Below are 16,747 nucleotides of genomic sequence, written 5' to 3'. Positions count from 1 at the left end.
ATTTAGCCAAGTGAATTAATTAAGTTAATTAACATGCAAACACATAGCAGCACAAACAAATCACCAATGGGGAAAATAAATAACACGGTGATTTGTTTACGAATGGGGAAAATCAACACGGCAAAAATGCCACCGGGTGATTTTAAGGTCATCACTCTTGAAATTCTACTATTATCATAACTAGTGTTTAACCCGCGCAATGCGTGGGAACAAATCTACAATACAATACAAACATACAAAGGAATATGATGTAATTTCATATTAGTGAAGCACTTTTTGGTTGATAACAAAGGAATTAGGTCTTTTTATTAGAATTATTTTTTGGCACAATTTTGAATAGTTTGCTTGCATAGATTTATGTTGTTTGAACTTTGAATATAAATATGCATGACAAACCAAAGGAGTTTGGAGAGAAATCTTTCAGAGTCTTCATATATCTTTTTATTAGATAGGAATTTTGAAAATCTAACTCTTAGATTGCATGTTATTTATGTTCTTAATATGCATGTCAAATTTCTTTCAAATTAGATGTTATTTACTATTTTATCAATAAACTTATTTTTTATACATAATTTTAGGGAGAAATAAAAAAAACCCTGAAATGTAAAGATTTGATTAATGACATAGCTATTGATCTTTGATTTTCTTGAAATTTTATAGAGAATATAGTAAGAACATGCAATCCAACAGTTAAATTTTCAAAATTCATATCTAATAAAATTAATATAAGAAGAGTTTAAAGAGTTTCTCTCTGACCAAAAAAAAATATATAAATATAAAGGGAGGAAACATTCATTAAAATAAATAACATTAGTTCCAAAAATTGTAATAACAATCAAAATGGCGCAGTGGAAGCTTGGTGGGCCCATAACCCATAGGCGCCAAGATCGAAACCTAGCTCTGATAAAGAGGTAGCTTCCCAATATATATATATATATATATATATATATATATATATATATATATATATTAATACTATAAAAGGGAAAAAGGAATAAGATGATGATTTTAAAAATAAATAAATAAATAAATAAAATTTTTGGCAATTTGGTATAGAATTAAACCAAGAATTTTAAATTACCATTATGTTTTCAATTGGCAGTATAAAAGCGAAAGGAATAAGATACTGATATTATAGAAGGAATAATTGGTTTGGTACCCACTTTCCTGAGGCAGCCATTCAATTAAAAATGCGGCTCTCCCACAATCCTCTATCCTCTATAGTCTGAGGTATTACAAAGTACTAAGTACATCTTAAGTATCATTGCACAATTTCTACAACTTGAGAGCTATTATTTTATCAAAAAAGAGTTGAGAGCTATTACATAAGATTAACTAAGGTTCCTATAAGGACAGAAAAAGAACAAAAGAACCACATTGTGCTCTTGAAATTTTGTAGCATTCCTCAAAGGACCTCTCCTAAAGATTGAGGTACTCGCTGCAGAAACTTGAAGGCACAACTGAGAGCTGCAATCGCCCTGTCCATTCCTCCTCTGGCTTCAAAGTGATAGGTTTCTCAATTGCTGCTCCATCAACACAAAGCATCTGTTTGTACTCCTCATCACCAAAATCTACCATTGATTTTGATTTCTTATCCCATGGATTCCAGACCACTGTAATAAGGAAAAGAACACAGTAAGACCAAACAACATCATAATGAGGACCATTTATATGTTGGTGCACGTGAACCAATGGATATAAACCCATGATTATGATTTATGAATACATCAAGGACTGCAATCACATTAGGAGAACTAAGATAAACTCGATCCATCTGCAAGGAAAATATAGGAAAACAATATATCTCTAACACTTATTAATCTCTAGCAACCATCTTTAGTAGAAAATAGTATATCTCTTACCCTTTTCTCTCTAACAATTGCATTACACATTCTCTTTCTATTTCTTTGCTCCAAATTCAGGTCCCCAAAAAGAAAGTTATTGGAAGTGTACTATCTTACATAGGCCTAAAGCAAATTTGAGAGAAGCCATGATGGATGGATATTCTGTAAATCTCCAAAGCTTCTATCTTCCAAGTTGAAAACATGAGTTTCATTTTGATAATTGAAGAAAATGCAATTCCTTTTATACCCAGTAAACTCTTCAGCCAAAATCGATAAACAACAATCATTACCCAAAACTAAAGCTCGATCACCCAAGCTTTTTTCCAACTCCCATCGACCCCATTCTTCATCCAGCTTATACACTTTGAAATCAAACACTTTGGGACCATCACAGTCTCTAACATACTGGTCGGTATGTTCTACCCTCCTCCTTTCTTTATTAAAGTATCTATCAACAACATAGAGAGTTCCACATGACTCCACCAAGTGCTTCTGGCTACCCAACCCACATAGCAGAGGCAAAAATGGAACCAACTTCAATGACGAATGATCGATCCACGAAACATTTCCCAATGTATCAATCACATAGAATTGGCCCTTATATACAATAATATCATCATACTCAAAACTGTTATCATCTACAAAGGCTAAACTCCTAGCTCCAGATTTTGCAAAGCCTATTCTTCCGGCAACAAAAATAACAAAAACAGCAGAGTCATTTACATTAGTCTAAGGCGAATTGGGAAACGTAACTACATTATTGGCAGACCTACATTCAATCTGAGTTTATGATTTGTAACATTAAAAAATCTTATCAGATTAATATGGAATTGATAGTTAGGCTGTCCTAACTTGTCAGCTTTATCCAGCAATGTTTCTTGAGAACACCTGGTGAATGTTATCAATCTGTCTAAACAGAGGTAATTCAAACAACAAATACATAATGGATAGAATCTTGATAGAAAATTGCAGCAAATCTGAATTTTAACAAAATGACAGGATAAGAAGGTTTGTTAAAATTACCAAACTTTCAGATTTTAAACAGTTTAAAACAAAAGCATATGTATATTGGAGATTTAATATGATAATTCGTAAAGGAAATGTAGTGGTGAGAAGTTTCAGAGGAAAAAACTATTTGATATATAAAATGAGTTTCGAGGCTAAAAAAAATATATACATATATAAATGTGTTTCAGTTGTTTATCATTTAAATAAAAATAGCAAGCAAAGGTGCTAAAGCCGACCAAAGGGAAAAATAGTCCCAAGTAATGTTGTAAAAAATGGATTTTAAAGCAAATTTTGAAGAGAAATAGAAATAAGGTGGGTTGAAAATATATGAAGGACTTTTATCAAAGTAACTTTTAGAAAATATAGACACAATTAATAAAATATTTAACATACATGGAGACACAATTTTGAACCTATTGTTGGTATATTGTCATTGATGCTATCTTGAAATAGTATTTTAATTATTTAAAAGTATTTAACTGTTGTTTTTAATATTTAAAATTACAAATAACAGTATTTTAATGAGATTTTGCATGCATGAAAATGAGAAAAATGGAAAATAACAATGAATATAAAATTCCAAAATAGTAGTTTTTGGACTTACTTTGTGTGTTGTTTGACCTTTGACTCAGGTCTATGTCAATGGGTTTTCTATTTCGCATTCCCAAAACTGAAATATAAAAGATGATATATTCAACTTATTAATATACAATACTAATCCTAACACTTCCAAGAGAATTAAGGAAACATGAGGATTGACAGCTATAAAAACTTCTATCTAACTACAAATGGAAGTTAAGTAGACTCAGTCTATAATTGGTAGCTCAGACAAATTTCACAAATCAAATGAACATGTTATACTTCAAAGCTTCTGAAGGTGGTTTTCCATGTTACAATACCTTTATGGGTCTAATATTCATAGAGTAAAGCAAGGTTTGATTTTGAATTTTATGAACATCCAACATTTCAAATTCTTCTTCACTTATAGTTAACTGTGTTAAGGACAATGCAAGGCATGAACAATAGACCAAAAAAATTGCCGGTTGTAGAAGCTGTTTAAAAATTACACTTCTCTATGATTGGGATAACTCCATCGCTATTTAATATAAAATGAGTTTCGAGGCTACACAGTAATATACAGAGCAAGTCCAACCAATTCCCAAAGTTAATACTACACAGTCATATAAAACTACACACCATAACTGCCCCCCCTCCCCCCCCCCCCCCCCCCCAAAAAAAAAAAAAAAAAAAAACCAAGTTAAGTGTGATGCTTCTATTATGTATGGCTGTTGTAGGTGAGGTTAAGTACCGTATTCAAATGCGAATTTCAGCAGTTATAATACAACTATTAATCAATCTTCCAATTTAATTATCATTGATTTTAAATTTTAAGACATGAAACTATTCAAAGAAAGCAAAAATATGGATGAGACAAAGTAAAGCAAAGTTTGATTTTTAATTTTCTCAATATCCAAAACTTCAAATTCCCCATCACTTACTATGAACATTATTACAGACAATCCAATGCATGAATAATAGACCAAAATATTTGATGGCTGTAAAAGTTGTTTAAATTACATTTTACTATGGCTAGGATAACTCCATCACCATTTAATCTAAAACGTGTTTCAAATATAAAAAATATATATATCTATATATATATATGCATATATATATATATATATATATATATATAAAATTTGTTTTAGTCCTTTATCATTTAAATAAAAATAGCAAGCAATAACAATGAACATTATCAAGGGAAATCGATCCATGGCATGAATAATAGATCACAACGTGAGCTGGTTTTATAAAAGGCAGTAGTCCTTTACAGTGAAACCTATAACATGGTAGCTTTCATTTTAATAGATCCCTGCTAAATCACAAAATAATTTAGGCCACTTACACTACCTAGAAGACAATTAATCATGCAATAAAAAGCCTAAGAGAAGATTCAATAGACTTTTAGGCAAGTGATAACCAAAGAAATACTCCAACCAAGCTGATTACTATATCAGTACCTTTATTCCAAATTATGAAATTAGTACCTGTAAACTTAGTTGTAGGCAGATGCTTATCCAACGCACCGGCATTCATAGGCAGATGTATCCCAAATTCTTCCACAGTAGTTGTAGTAGTAAAATCACCATTAAGCCCAACAACCGAGTGAGAAAAAACATTTATAACTGAAGGGGTTGATCGCCGCAAACATTGAGCATTTGAGCTACTTTCTCGAGTACGGTTAAGGTTGAGTACCATTCGCCTGTTAAGTCTTGCTTGCTTACAACTATTTGTATCATGGATCATTGCTATGTCTTTATGCTTTTTACTCCTATGGCTTCCACCTCCAAATTTCTTTGATGACACTATGTTTGTGGAATGCATCTTCGCCATCCTTTTCTTGTACTTGATCATACGCCTTCTTTGGCGTGCAAGTCTTGCAGCCTCCATTTCCCCCAATAAATTCCTCTACTCAAAACTGTTAAGGGACCTCGTGGTTTTTGAAAAGGAATTTGAAATTAATTGTAAATACTTACTTTGTTTTGTTTTATTTGTGTTTTTTTTTTTTTTTTTTTTGGTTCAGCAAACAAATCAATATTGTTTCTGTGGGTTAACAACTATTGAATTATAAATAGTTTTCAAAGATGGCTAAACTAAATAAACAACAAATCAATTAAGAAATTATTGAAGAGAAACATGGTTTTTGAAAAGGAATTAAAAAATTAATTTTAAATACTTCCTTTGTTTTGTTTTATTTGTGTTTTCTTTTTTTTTCGTCCAACAAACAAATCAATATTGTTTCTGTGGGTTAACAACTATTTAATTATAAATAGTTTTCAAAGATGGCTAAACTAAATAAACAACAAATCAAAATCAATAAACAAACTATTGAAGAGAAACATGAAATTAACAACGAATGTGAAATGAGATGTAAGATTATAGTGGCATAACAACGAACATAGTATTTTGGGATTCAAAAATAAATTAATAAACGAACTATTTAAGAGGAACATAAAATTAAGAAAGTAAACATACCTCTCTGAAATGAATTGTGATAAATTATAGGGGCATAAGTTTTGAGGCATAAGGAGATGGAGATATATAAAAGAACAGATTTTACAACATGCAAAACAAACATTAAATGAAACTAACTCTTCAATTTCATAAATCAGGTGGCATTTACCTGGTGTTAACTGCATTGTATAATTGGTTGGAAGTGGCTGCATTGAAGCCCAAAATACTAAACGGTGAAATCTTTTAAGCTCCTGCATTTTTGTCCTCAAATAATCACTGAGTCGGAGTGAAAACTGTTGTTTTTTTTAGAAGTTGAAGAGTGTTTGCACAAATAATCACTAATCACTGAGTCGAAGTGAAAACTGTTGTTTTTTTTAGAAGTTGAAGAGTGTCTGCACAGATAATCACTGAATTGGAATGGAAACCATTGTTTCCTTAGAAGTTGAAGAGTTTTTGTATAGAGAAACAGAGGTTTGCTGTGGCTGAAATTCTTGGATGGGTTTCATCTACAGGTGGGAAGGAAGAAGAGGGTTTGTGTCTAAATATTTAGGCTTTCATCTACTGAACTGTGGGGTGGGTCAGCCTTGGCGTGGGTTAGCCTTTGAGGTACACGTTGGTGGGTGTTCAGAGTTGGCGTGGGTTAGCCTTTGAGGTACACGTTGGTGGGTGTTCAGAGTTGGCGTGGGTTAGCCTTTAAGGTACACGATGGTGGGGTGTTCAGCATGGGTTATCCTTTGAGCTACACGTTTTCGTGTACTTTGACAACGTAGTTATTTTTTTTTAGAAGAATACAGTTGTTTGGTTATTGTCAACCTTAGGCTATATATGTGACAGTAAAAAAAAAAATACTATAAATTATTGGGTTATAGTTAAAAAATTTAATATAAAAAAGGTTAAAAAGACTAAATGGAAGAGTTTAGAGTGCCACATGGCAGGACCTCATGCATTGTCGCATGAGGTCTCTGCTTTTATATATATATTGATTTGAAATGCCAAAGTCTTTAATTTGAAATGTCAAAGGTTGTGTAAATTCCAAAAGGCGGCGCGCCCGCCATTGGGTCCCAAAATACAGAGAAACACCAACGTCCAACTCGGAAACGGAGGATTGCCTTATCTCTCTCATCTGCAACTTCAAGCTCGTAGTTCCTGATTCCTTAAACCTAGCAGAAGTTGGTCGAAAATGATAACTATTCCATATGTTGCCGCGTTGGCCACATACTTCAGCTACGGTTTACTCTTCGTTTTCGGTCATATTAGAGACCTCTTCCGAAAAATCACCGACTGTTTCAGCTCTAACAACCTTCAGGCTCGACTTCGCTTAATACTATTTTACCTATTACTATTTTTTTTTTGTTTTCTTTTATATTTGTGTGTGTGTGTGTTAATGGGCCATTCTTTGTGTCAATGAAATGCTTTTTGTGAATCAGGGTTACGCTCCAATTTGCTTAGGAAACGAGGATTTCTATCAACGCAGGTTATATCAACGAATTCGGGTATTTCGGTTTCTTACTCAACTAGCTATATGCCTTCGTTTGCCTACTTTTTCAGATTGAAGCTCCACTGATTTAGGCAAGCTCAGACCAATGGGTTTTGAACACACAATCTTACCTTCACTGTAGCCTGTAGGGGAGGAGGTGTCATTTAAATTTAGTACCAAATGTCTGATTTCTGCATACTGTTATTGGTGTAAATTTTCATATTGACTTGTGTTACTGTGTACTTGAACGGGACTTTTTTTTTTTTTTTAATTTTTTTTTTTATTATAAATTTTTTATAATTGTTTTTATATATATGTTGGTGTGATGCATGTATTTCTTTGGGCAGGACTGTTTTGAGCGTCCAATAGCAAGTGCTCCTGATGCTTGGTTTGATTTGGTTGAACGCTTCTCCAATGACAGTAACAAGACCCTAAAGTAAGACTCCCCTTTTGTATTAAACTAAATGATGTCCTGTGTGATGTGCGGACTACTTTACAATTTCACTTGAAATCATTTTTATGTATATTAAGACCATCATATTATACTTATTTTGTTGTATAATATTTATGTTTGCTCACAATATTTTTGAATACTTTGAAAATTTATTTTCTTAATTCATATTTTATTTTAAAAAATTATATAACACTATAAGACTATAACATATTATAATATTTACCGTTAAAAGTAGATTTTATTTTTTAAACTGATTAAACGATTTTGAAATCTATAAGTAATAATTTAAAGCATTAAATACTTTTATATTCTAAAATTGCACAAATTTACACAACCTCCCAAACACTTTTTCAACCACTCTATTCTCACAACCAAATATGGAGACCTTAATCACAAACACCCAACTTATTGTCTCAATGAAATTAAGGAAATTATTTGTAAGTATTAACATAAAGAGAACATGATTAAACAAAGAAAAACTGGCTAAAAACACATTTATTTATCAAAATTTAATAGCTTTTATTTGGGCTTCCGTACCCTTTAAAAAAACTGAAAATAATTTGAAATCATCATCAATTTTTATTTTTATCACTATGGTTCATACTGCATAAAATAGCAATAAAAAAGCCTACAAATTATGAGTTCTAACACAAAGTTTTTTTTTTTATAAAAAAAATAGCTAACTTCATAAATAATCAATTAGAATGTTTCTTTTTCTTTAGTTCTAAAAAAAAATACATTTATGACTTTCCCAAACCAAAATCCCAAACACCCAAAGACTCAAAACAAATTACAGCCTTCACAAAATCCAAAATGTCTGACTTTAACATCAAATTGTAAGCTACCATCACTAATTAATTAAAAAACGCAAGCTCCCTTCTGTTGTCATAGCCTACTCACATGGGTTAGAATTAAATGGTACTACAATGTCGGAGTTACGTAGGTGTCATTGAAAGGTTGAAAGTAAATGACATCGTTTTTTGTTTGAGTGTATTTGAGGTGGGATAGCATGAAGGGTTATAGACATGTGTATATAAAGGAGTAAAAGGGGAAATAGTTAATGGAAATGCAAAGCGTTTTTTGTGTGTGAGAGAAAAGAAAACTCTTGAAACATTGAAACCAAATGAAATAAATAGTAGTTGTGGGGACACAGTTTGGAGCCCAAGCCCTTATCTTGTGAAGTCTTGATCCAAAAAAAGCCCAACACAATGAATTTTGTAGAGTATGGGTCAAAGAACTAGGTTTAGATAAGTTAAACAGAGGCTTGCATGGGATGAAGGTACACATGGACAAGAACAAAAGCCATTGCGTTGAAAGATCTCACGGTCTGAGGAGACTAAAAACTTAATTTGTGTATACAGACCAGTACATTAGGGTTCCTTTGCATACTACAGTATTCTACCTTCCTTTTTTTCGACCCCCTTCTTATGGGGGCTTCTATACATTATATAGGCCCTACCTTATCATTTGGGCTTTACACTTGTTGATCATCCAAGCCTCCACTTGAGCACCTATCCTATCAGACACCTCTTTCAGTCATTTGTGAGTTGTGGTAGCCAAGATAACACTGTTCAGGGGTCTTCTTCACATTAATGCGGCCAAGAAAGTAGCTGTAGTGCATTCAATGTGGTGGTGGCAGCTTTTGCTTAGATATTTTGTGCTTCCTTCCTTTTCACGTATTTAGGGGATGTGCTTCAGTGGCTTGGACGTACCTATGCTCCGGATTTTCAGTGTCCGAGGAGGAATTCCTCCTTGGACATTTTTTCTTTGTTTCTCATGATAGACTTAACATAGATCGCCTAAGCCACGTTGCCTCCTCAAACAGGCTAGTGTCCTCGGACGGGCCCAAGGCCCAACTCGTTACTTTGGGCCATAGTCCCCACAGTAGTCTTAAAACATTGAATAAAAAATGTAACAAAAAGTAGTCTTGAAAAATTGAACGAAAAGAAATAAAGAGTTTCTATTTTTAAATTTGTTCTTATCTTTGATATGACTTAAGAGAATTTCAATTCTTTTCATAGTGTGCCACATGATAGAACCTTATGCTTTCCTGCATGAGGTCTTTGCATTTATATATATATTGATATTGATGATCGAAGCCTTATTATATCAGGAGCATAGAATGTCTAATGTAGCTCAGTAAGTAGCATAACTCAATTCTCCTGTTAAGGTTAACTTGGATTTGAATTCCCCTCCCCCACTCCTTGTAAAAAAAAAAGGAGTATAGATTTTTGGTCATTGTCTCTCTGTAAGCTGTTGTATTGATGTTGTCTAGTTCTCTTGACGCAGACGAACCACAAGGATACGTAGATGCCTTAATTTGGGGTCATACAGCTACCTTGGCTTTGCCGCACCAGATGAATACTGCACACCCCGGGTTATTAATTCATTGAACAAGTATTCTCCAAGCACCTGTAGTAGCCGGGTAGATGGAGGTGGGTTATTGTGTTGCAAGAATTTTATTTTGATTTTTGATTTTTTTGGTCTTTCCTTCTTTTGAGAAGTTTCACAATTACGGTTTTGCCAACAGGCACTACTGTATTGCATAAAGAATTGGAGAAGCATGTTGCAAACTTTCTTGGGAAGCAAGATGCGATAGTTTTTGGCATGGGATATGTATCAAACTCTGCTATCCTTCCAGTCTTGATTGGGAAGGTACGTATGTGCAGTTAAATATTTAGAGCACCTGGTAAAAGAGTGTTTTTAATTTTTCTTGCAAGTGATTTTGAGCTGTGTACAATTTTAATATGCAGGGAGGTTTGATTATCAGTGATTCTCTGAACCATTGCTCCATTGTCAATGGTGCAAGAGGATCTGGAGCTACAATTCGTGTTTTTCAGCACAACAGTAAGTATATATAGTGTTTGTCTGTATAAAAAAATAGAGATTTTAAAATGTGCATTTTGAAAATAAGAGATAGTATTTGTAATAATCAATTACTTAAACAGGACTTTGTCATTCAAATGCATAGCCAAGTAGAGTGTATCATGAAATAAACTCAAATTTTTACTTCCAAAACAACTAAAAATGTTAAGCCAAACTAAAATTATACCAAAATTGTAAGTGAGAGAGAGGACATATGATGAAGAATCAAAATACCAAAACATATCAACTAAAAGTAGACCTGCAAGAAAGAATCAGAAATTCACTGCAAAAAGAAGAAAATCGAAGAAAGAAAGATAGTAATCACCTTTGTTGTTGTGGGTAGAACATGAAATCAATGGAAGAAAGGTGCAGAGAGAGTAACAGAAAATTTATAGAAACAAAGACACAGCAAAAATGTGTTAACAAAGGGAGAAGAAGGATTGGTGGAAGTGTAATGGTAAGGTGACTTATGATGGGGAGAAGAAGAATCAAGAAAGGTTACTGACATGGCATAACAAGAGAATAGAAAAATTAATTGCAAATCCTACATTATTATATATTGTATAGATTGTCAGTATGAGGCTTCTTTTGGATGCAAATTATACTTCCAAGAATGTACTTTTGAGTGTATAACTTATGTTTCTTCTTCTCCAACTTGTGTACAGCACCCTCTCACTTGGAGGAAGTTTTGAGAGCGCAAATTTCTGAGGGACAACCAAGGACTCATAGACCCTGGAAGAAGATAATTGTTATTGTTGAGGGAATCTATAGCATGGAAGGGGACTTCTGCAAACTTCCTGAGATTGTTGCAATCTGCAAAAAATATAAGGTTGTGCAAGATGGTAGCTTTAATAGATGAACTCAACTTTCATGATTTTTAAGTAACCATAATGAGGTTCTGCTTTTTAACTTTTCTTGTCATTCTTATAATCTTTCTGCTGCTTCATAGGCATATATATATTTGGATGAGGCCCACAGCATTGGAGCCATAGGAAAAACAGGAAGAGGTGTTTGTGAGCTCTTAGGTGTGGATCCTACCGATTTAGATATAATGATGGGAACTTTTACCAAGTCATTTGGATCATGTGGCGGCTACATTGCAGGATCCAAGGTTGCTTTTCACCATTTTAAGTATACTTTAAATTTGCTGAACAGCGTTGATCATAATCTGGCCAAAATAAATAGAAAGCACAATATATACCATCATTTGCAGTTATTTCAATTTTTAACTTCCTGAATTGATACAAATCAAGGTCAGTGATAATTTGAGAGACTTGTAATTCATTTATACCCTCCTTCATATAAATTGTATTTTACTTATATTTCTTGTTTATTGTCCAACTCTAAGTCTAGAGCTCAAAGCTGATTCATAGGAACCCCTGTTATGTTGTTAACATACCTATGACTGACTACAGATTCAGAGAGCATCATCAAATTTAGTTGAGGCTGAGTGGTGTGGACCTTGTGGACTTTTAGTGGTTTTCTTGTGTTAGCCAAATTACGCATTGAAGGAATTTCACATTTGAGATCATGTATTTTTTTTTATCAGTCATAAACTTTACATGAATTGTGAGATTGCCCTCTAAGTACTCTACTGGATCCAGTATTGAGAAAAATGTAGTAGTGATAGGAAAGCCACTGTATCTATTACAATACAATATTGTCATGTTCCAATATTACATGTAGAACAGGCGTCAAGGACTAAGCACAAGTCTGTTATGTTTTCAATAAAATTCAAATCTTTGGTATTCAAATGTCAGCTTTATGTAAAGTCATTTTCTCTTGGAATTGTCAATATATAGTTGAGTAAAAAACATTTGAAGTCTGAGTTGCATTTAATGCAGTTGAAACTTGATTTTTTCTTTAGGAGCTTATTCAATACTTGAAATACACTTGCCCTGCTCATCTGTATGCAACCTCAATGTCACCACCAGCTGCAGAACAAATAATATCTGCCATAAAGGTTATTCTTGGAGAGGATGGGACCAGTAGAGGTTTGAACTTTTTTCCTTTGGTATACTTCATTTTAACTTTTACTGCTTGGACTTCATTATTATCCAAAGCTTACTCCTGCTTTATATGAATACAATTTAATGAGCTTCTGTTTCCTTGTAGGTGCCCAAAAAATTGCTCGAGTACGGGAGAATAGCAACTTTTTCAGGTCGGAACTGCAGAAATTGGGTTTTGAGGTTCTTGGTGATAATGATTCGCCAGTAATGCCAATTATGCTTTACAATCCAGCAAAAATCCCTGCTTTTTCACGAGAGTGCCTCAAGCAGAATGTGAGTCCATCCATCCCGGATATGTTCCCTGATATTATATATATATATATATATATATATTTTTATTTATTTATTATTATTATTTTTTAACTGTATATGTTAATTTAAATGATGCTGTCGCAGGTGGCTGTCGTGGTAGTGTCATTTCCAGCAACCCCGCTGCTGTTGGCAAGAGCTCGTATATGCTTATCTGCTTCTCATACCAAGGAAGAGCTGCTCAAAGCCTTGGAGGTAAATTCTAATATAACCTTTTCCTCATTTCTGGCTGTAATTTTGGTCATTTCAGTGCTTATCCTCTTTGATTCTTATTTCCTACGTGTTTATAGTTGCAAATGCATTCTTTTCCAGTATAGGCTTAGGCTTTTAGTACATTCTTCTTGTATTTATCCAATGAAGTAAAGGTTGTGCAGGAACAATTATATATGTTATATCAGACTATTAGTACATTCTTGATTTTGAAATTTGTTTTATTTTCCAGGTAATCAGTCAGGTTGGTGATCTGTTGGGTATAAAATACTTTGGTGCTGAACCAAAGAAGCATCAACAAGAGGAGAAGATGATGAAGTTGGAATGAAGGAAAACTTTTTGCCCCAATTGTCAGTTATGAGCACTAAGCATCCAGCAAGGGTTAAGGTTGACGAAGCTGGAGTGTGAAATACAACCTTTTGCCTTGCTTGGTATTTTCCTTTAAGCTGACTTCTGGCATCACCTGCAGTGACCTGCCCTATTGTGTAATTTGTTGTATTTGCTGTAATATGGGCTTATACCTTGCTCTAAGTGGATCTAACTTTAAGAGATCCTCATTGTTCATATGTTTAAGTGTAAATTGAATCTCATATCCTGGTAGGACTATATCTTTTTGTTTGAATTAGACATTACTAATTTTCCCATAAAAATCTTATAAACTGAAGTGAGCAATTAAAAAAAATAGTTCAAGTGACACAAATCGCATTGATTGCTACGCATGTTCCTTAAGTTATCTATTTCTGTCTTGTCTTTCAATGATTGATGCAGCTGTGGATGGATTTGATTTGTGGGAACTTACATCATCTATTTGGTACCTCTTTTGAGAGCTCACCAGTTCCTTAAGTTATCTACTTCTACCTTTCTTCTAAGTAGATAACACAAATCAAAAGAGTGTACTTGGTACCTCTTTTGGTTTTAATTTGTGTGGAGTCGCCACTTTTTTTTTATTTACAAAAAAACTATAAAAATACAAAAGTATATGGCTGAATTGCATCAAATTCTCATTAATTGAAATGTGTAAAATTGGTAGAAATTACATAGCTTTGGTCCTGTTGATGCCCATTTTGGAAAAAAGGCCTAATGACAAGAAAAAACCTAACAATATAAAAGGGGTGAAGAAAGGAGAATTAGCAAAGTAAGAAAAACCCATAAGCCCGAATGACAGGAATGATGGTACGCAGGCCCACAAAATAGTAAAAGGGCCCCAAGGAAAGCAAATGGGCCCAAGGGAGCTCCAAAGAAGGAAGTAGCAAGCCCATGAGAATCATAAGAAGTAGAAAGTAAGCAAAAAGGGGCCGGATGAGCCCAAAGAGAGGGATTAGTAAATGGGATTGGTTTAAATACCAATAAACCTGAAAGCATAGGATATGGTAATTTGGTTGGGGATGCCCAAAAGATTTAGCAAAAGCTTATGGGAATGAAAGAAAGAGATGGGCCAAGGAAGCCCCAAGGAATGCAATGAGCTGAGGATGCCCAAAAGGATAAAATGGGCTGAGGAAGCCCAAGATGGTATGAGAAATAACCCAGCAGAGATGTTGGGCAATGTGAACTAAGAGAAGGAATAATACATGGCAGGCCCAAAAGAGGCCGAGTAGACAAAAGTTAAGTGATATCATGGCAAAAGCAATGCAGTGGCGTGGCAGGAATACTAGTTGACCCACGAATGGGAAGTAAAAGGAGACAGGGGCTAAATTACAAAAGAGAAGGCCCATACCCAAGCAATACATAGCCCAAAGAAGAAATGAGATGCAAAGAATGAAGACCCAATGACTCATTTACACCACAAAGAGTTAAAATGAGCAGCAGAACATGCAGCAAGACTAGAAAAACCTGCAAGCAATGACAAATGCATGAACACCAGACAAGCTATGGACTCGTATGTGAGTGGAGCACGCACAAGGCTCAAGCACCACCCACTTATACCCAGCTAATACAGGGGCGGTGGACCATGGGTCAGAGGTAAGAGAGGGTATGGTCTGGCAGTGGGGAGAAGGGAGAAGTCTATTCTAGGATTCCCGTTCAGGCTCTTTTGGGGGAAAGGTCTGGCTGGGATAACATACCACCCAAAAGAGGAAAAGATGAGCTAGAATCACTCGGTGTATGCCATAGGAGTTAGTAAGAGAGAATATCTAACCCTTATCCGAATGGGAATGCCACGGACAACAATAAAATAAAACAAAACTTCCTTTGTTTGGGAATGGAAGATGGCGCAGCCAACACAGGGTAGTAGTGGTGGCTGGACAGCCAACAGATCAATGGGTGGCCGAGAAGGACACCCACAACGGGCCAAAAGTAGTTAAGGGGTAAAACGGTAAATCTTATCACGACAGGAATTATAAGAAGGCCTTAGCTGTGCACAGTAAACAACAACGAGAGAACAAGGAAGAACAATAGGAAACATAGAAAGAAGAGAGAAATAGGAAGCAAAGAAAAACAAAGAGGATAAACAAAAAGAAAGAAAATAAGAGAGTAGGAAGTGAAGTAAGAAAATAAAAGTGTGATAGGGCATGCACCAATAGGCTACTTCCTTCTTTTCCTCTCAATAGCCTACTCTCTAGCAAGTTAAAGGATTTGAGATTAAGCCACTTAGGTCAATTCTTTCAAAGTGGGCAATTTCTATGGTAGAATTTCCCTGTGAGATTGCCCACATTGGAGATAGATTCCTTTCTTGGATTTAAATCTGTTAAGAAGTCAAGTTTAGCAAACTAATCCCCTTCCCCTCTTTTATCATGATTGTTTAAGCATTAACATCATTTTTTATTGTTGCTAACTTATTTCTACCATACTTATACTATCGCCTTTTCCTGTTACAAAGTTGTTTAAATATTATCTTTGGTTAGTAGCAAGCACTTTAGTTAGAATATCTCTCTTTCTTCTATTATCTTGTTAGATTATGTTCCTCCTACCATAACGTTTTATGACAGCACCCTCTGCCATGGGCACATGGCCAAGATCTCTATAAAGGAGTCCTAGCTTGTGCATAAGCTGGCTTAAGGTGGGTTTCAATTAAGCCAGTCCCGACTCTCCTACCTTAGAGCTATTGGGCCTCAGTATGGCAGGAATAGTTCAACCCAAAATACAGAAAGGCCCACCACATTTAAATTGACGACTCCACTGGGGAGTTGGGAAAAAGACAAGGAAGGTAGACAAAGCCCTTGCAAGCTATGCCCTTGAGATCAAAGATGACGCAGAACATGAGCGTCATGCCCTCGCAAGCAGAGTCAAGACCAGCAATGCCCCACCAACACCAGCCTAACTAAGCGGATGGTGTCAACGGAGCGGGGGCTAGACCCTAGCAATAGCAAAGAGTCCCAACTGATAATGCCAACTTTTTCATCGAAGTGCTGCAATTTGTGCAGCATTCCCAATAGCAGATAATGGAAGAAATTTACCAAATGAAGGCGGACAAGACAAAAGAAAAAGGAAGCGAGCATGACTCAAAGCATGTGGCAGACAAGGAAGAAACCTCTGTAGGGGGTGGCCCGCTGAATATGGAGCAGCATTTCATTACCATGGCCGAAGTTATAGCGCTCCTAGAATAAGAAAGGGCTAAAGC

The 16,747-nt window shown here is 34.8% G+C and overlaps 2 protein-coding genes across 2 annotated transcripts; one reads left to right on the top strand and one right to left on the bottom strand.

The window, feature by feature from the left end:
* Positions 1–1,104: 1,104 nt before the first annotated feature.
* LOC126702025 (putative F-box protein At3g25750) lies at positions 1,105–5,303 on the bottom strand. The gene is made up of 4 exons (XM_050400625.1): positions 4,901–5,303; positions 4,759–4,763; positions 1,863–2,573; positions 1,105–1,613 (listed from the first exon to the last, which is right to left on the bottom strand). The coding sequence occupies exons 1-3, from the start codon at positions 5,301–5,303 to the stop codon at positions 1,968–1,970; spliced, it is 1,014 nt and encodes a 337-aa protein (XP_050256582.1). The 3' UTR covers positions 1,105–1,613; positions 1,863–1,967.
* A 1,584-nt stretch (positions 5,304–6,887) lies between these two features.
* Positions 6,888–13,904, top strand: LOC126714527 (long chain base biosynthesis protein 2a-like). The gene is made up of 12 exons (XM_050414712.1): positions 6,888–7,173; positions 7,295–7,360; positions 7,692–7,780; positions 10,088–10,233; positions 10,329–10,453; positions 10,552–10,645; positions 11,329–11,492; positions 11,613–11,774; positions 12,531–12,657; positions 12,779–12,945; positions 13,069–13,176; positions 13,424–13,904. Exons 1-12 carry the CDS (start codon positions 7,048–7,050, stop codon positions 13,517–13,519), a joined length of 1,470 nt encoding a protein of 489 aa, XP_050270669.1. The 5' UTR covers positions 6,888–7,047; the 3' UTR covers positions 13,520–13,904.
* The last annotated feature ends 2,843 nt before the right edge of the window (positions 13,905–16,747 follow it).

The sequence above is a fragment of the Quercus robur genome, chromosome 2 (assembly GCF_932294415.1).
Source record: "Quercus robur chromosome 2, dhQueRobu3.1, whole genome shotgun sequence".
NCBI lineage: Eukaryota > Viridiplantae > Streptophyta > Magnoliopsida > Fagales > Fagaceae > Quercus > Quercus robur.
The sequence above is the reverse complement of the archived record's forward strand: the minus strand, read 5'-3'. Positions and strand labels throughout refer to the sequence as shown.

Coding starts and splice junctions, on each gene's coding strand:
- LOC126714527 (XM_050414712.1), top strand. CDS start 7,048: ATGATAACTATTCCATATGTTGCCGCGTTGGCCACATACTTCAGCTAC. Junction 7,781..10,087: donor GACAGTAACAAGACCCTAAA/GTAAGACTCCCC, acceptor CTCTTGACGCAG/ACGAACCACAAGGATACGTA. Junction 12,946..13,068: donor GAGAGTGCCTCAAGCAGAAT/GTGAGTCCATCC, acceptor ATGCTGTCGCAG/GTGGCTGTCGTGGTAGTGTC.
- LOC126702025 (XM_050400625.1), bottom strand. CDS start 5,303: ATGGAGGCTGCAAGACTTGCACGCCAAAGAAGGCGTATGATCAAGTAC.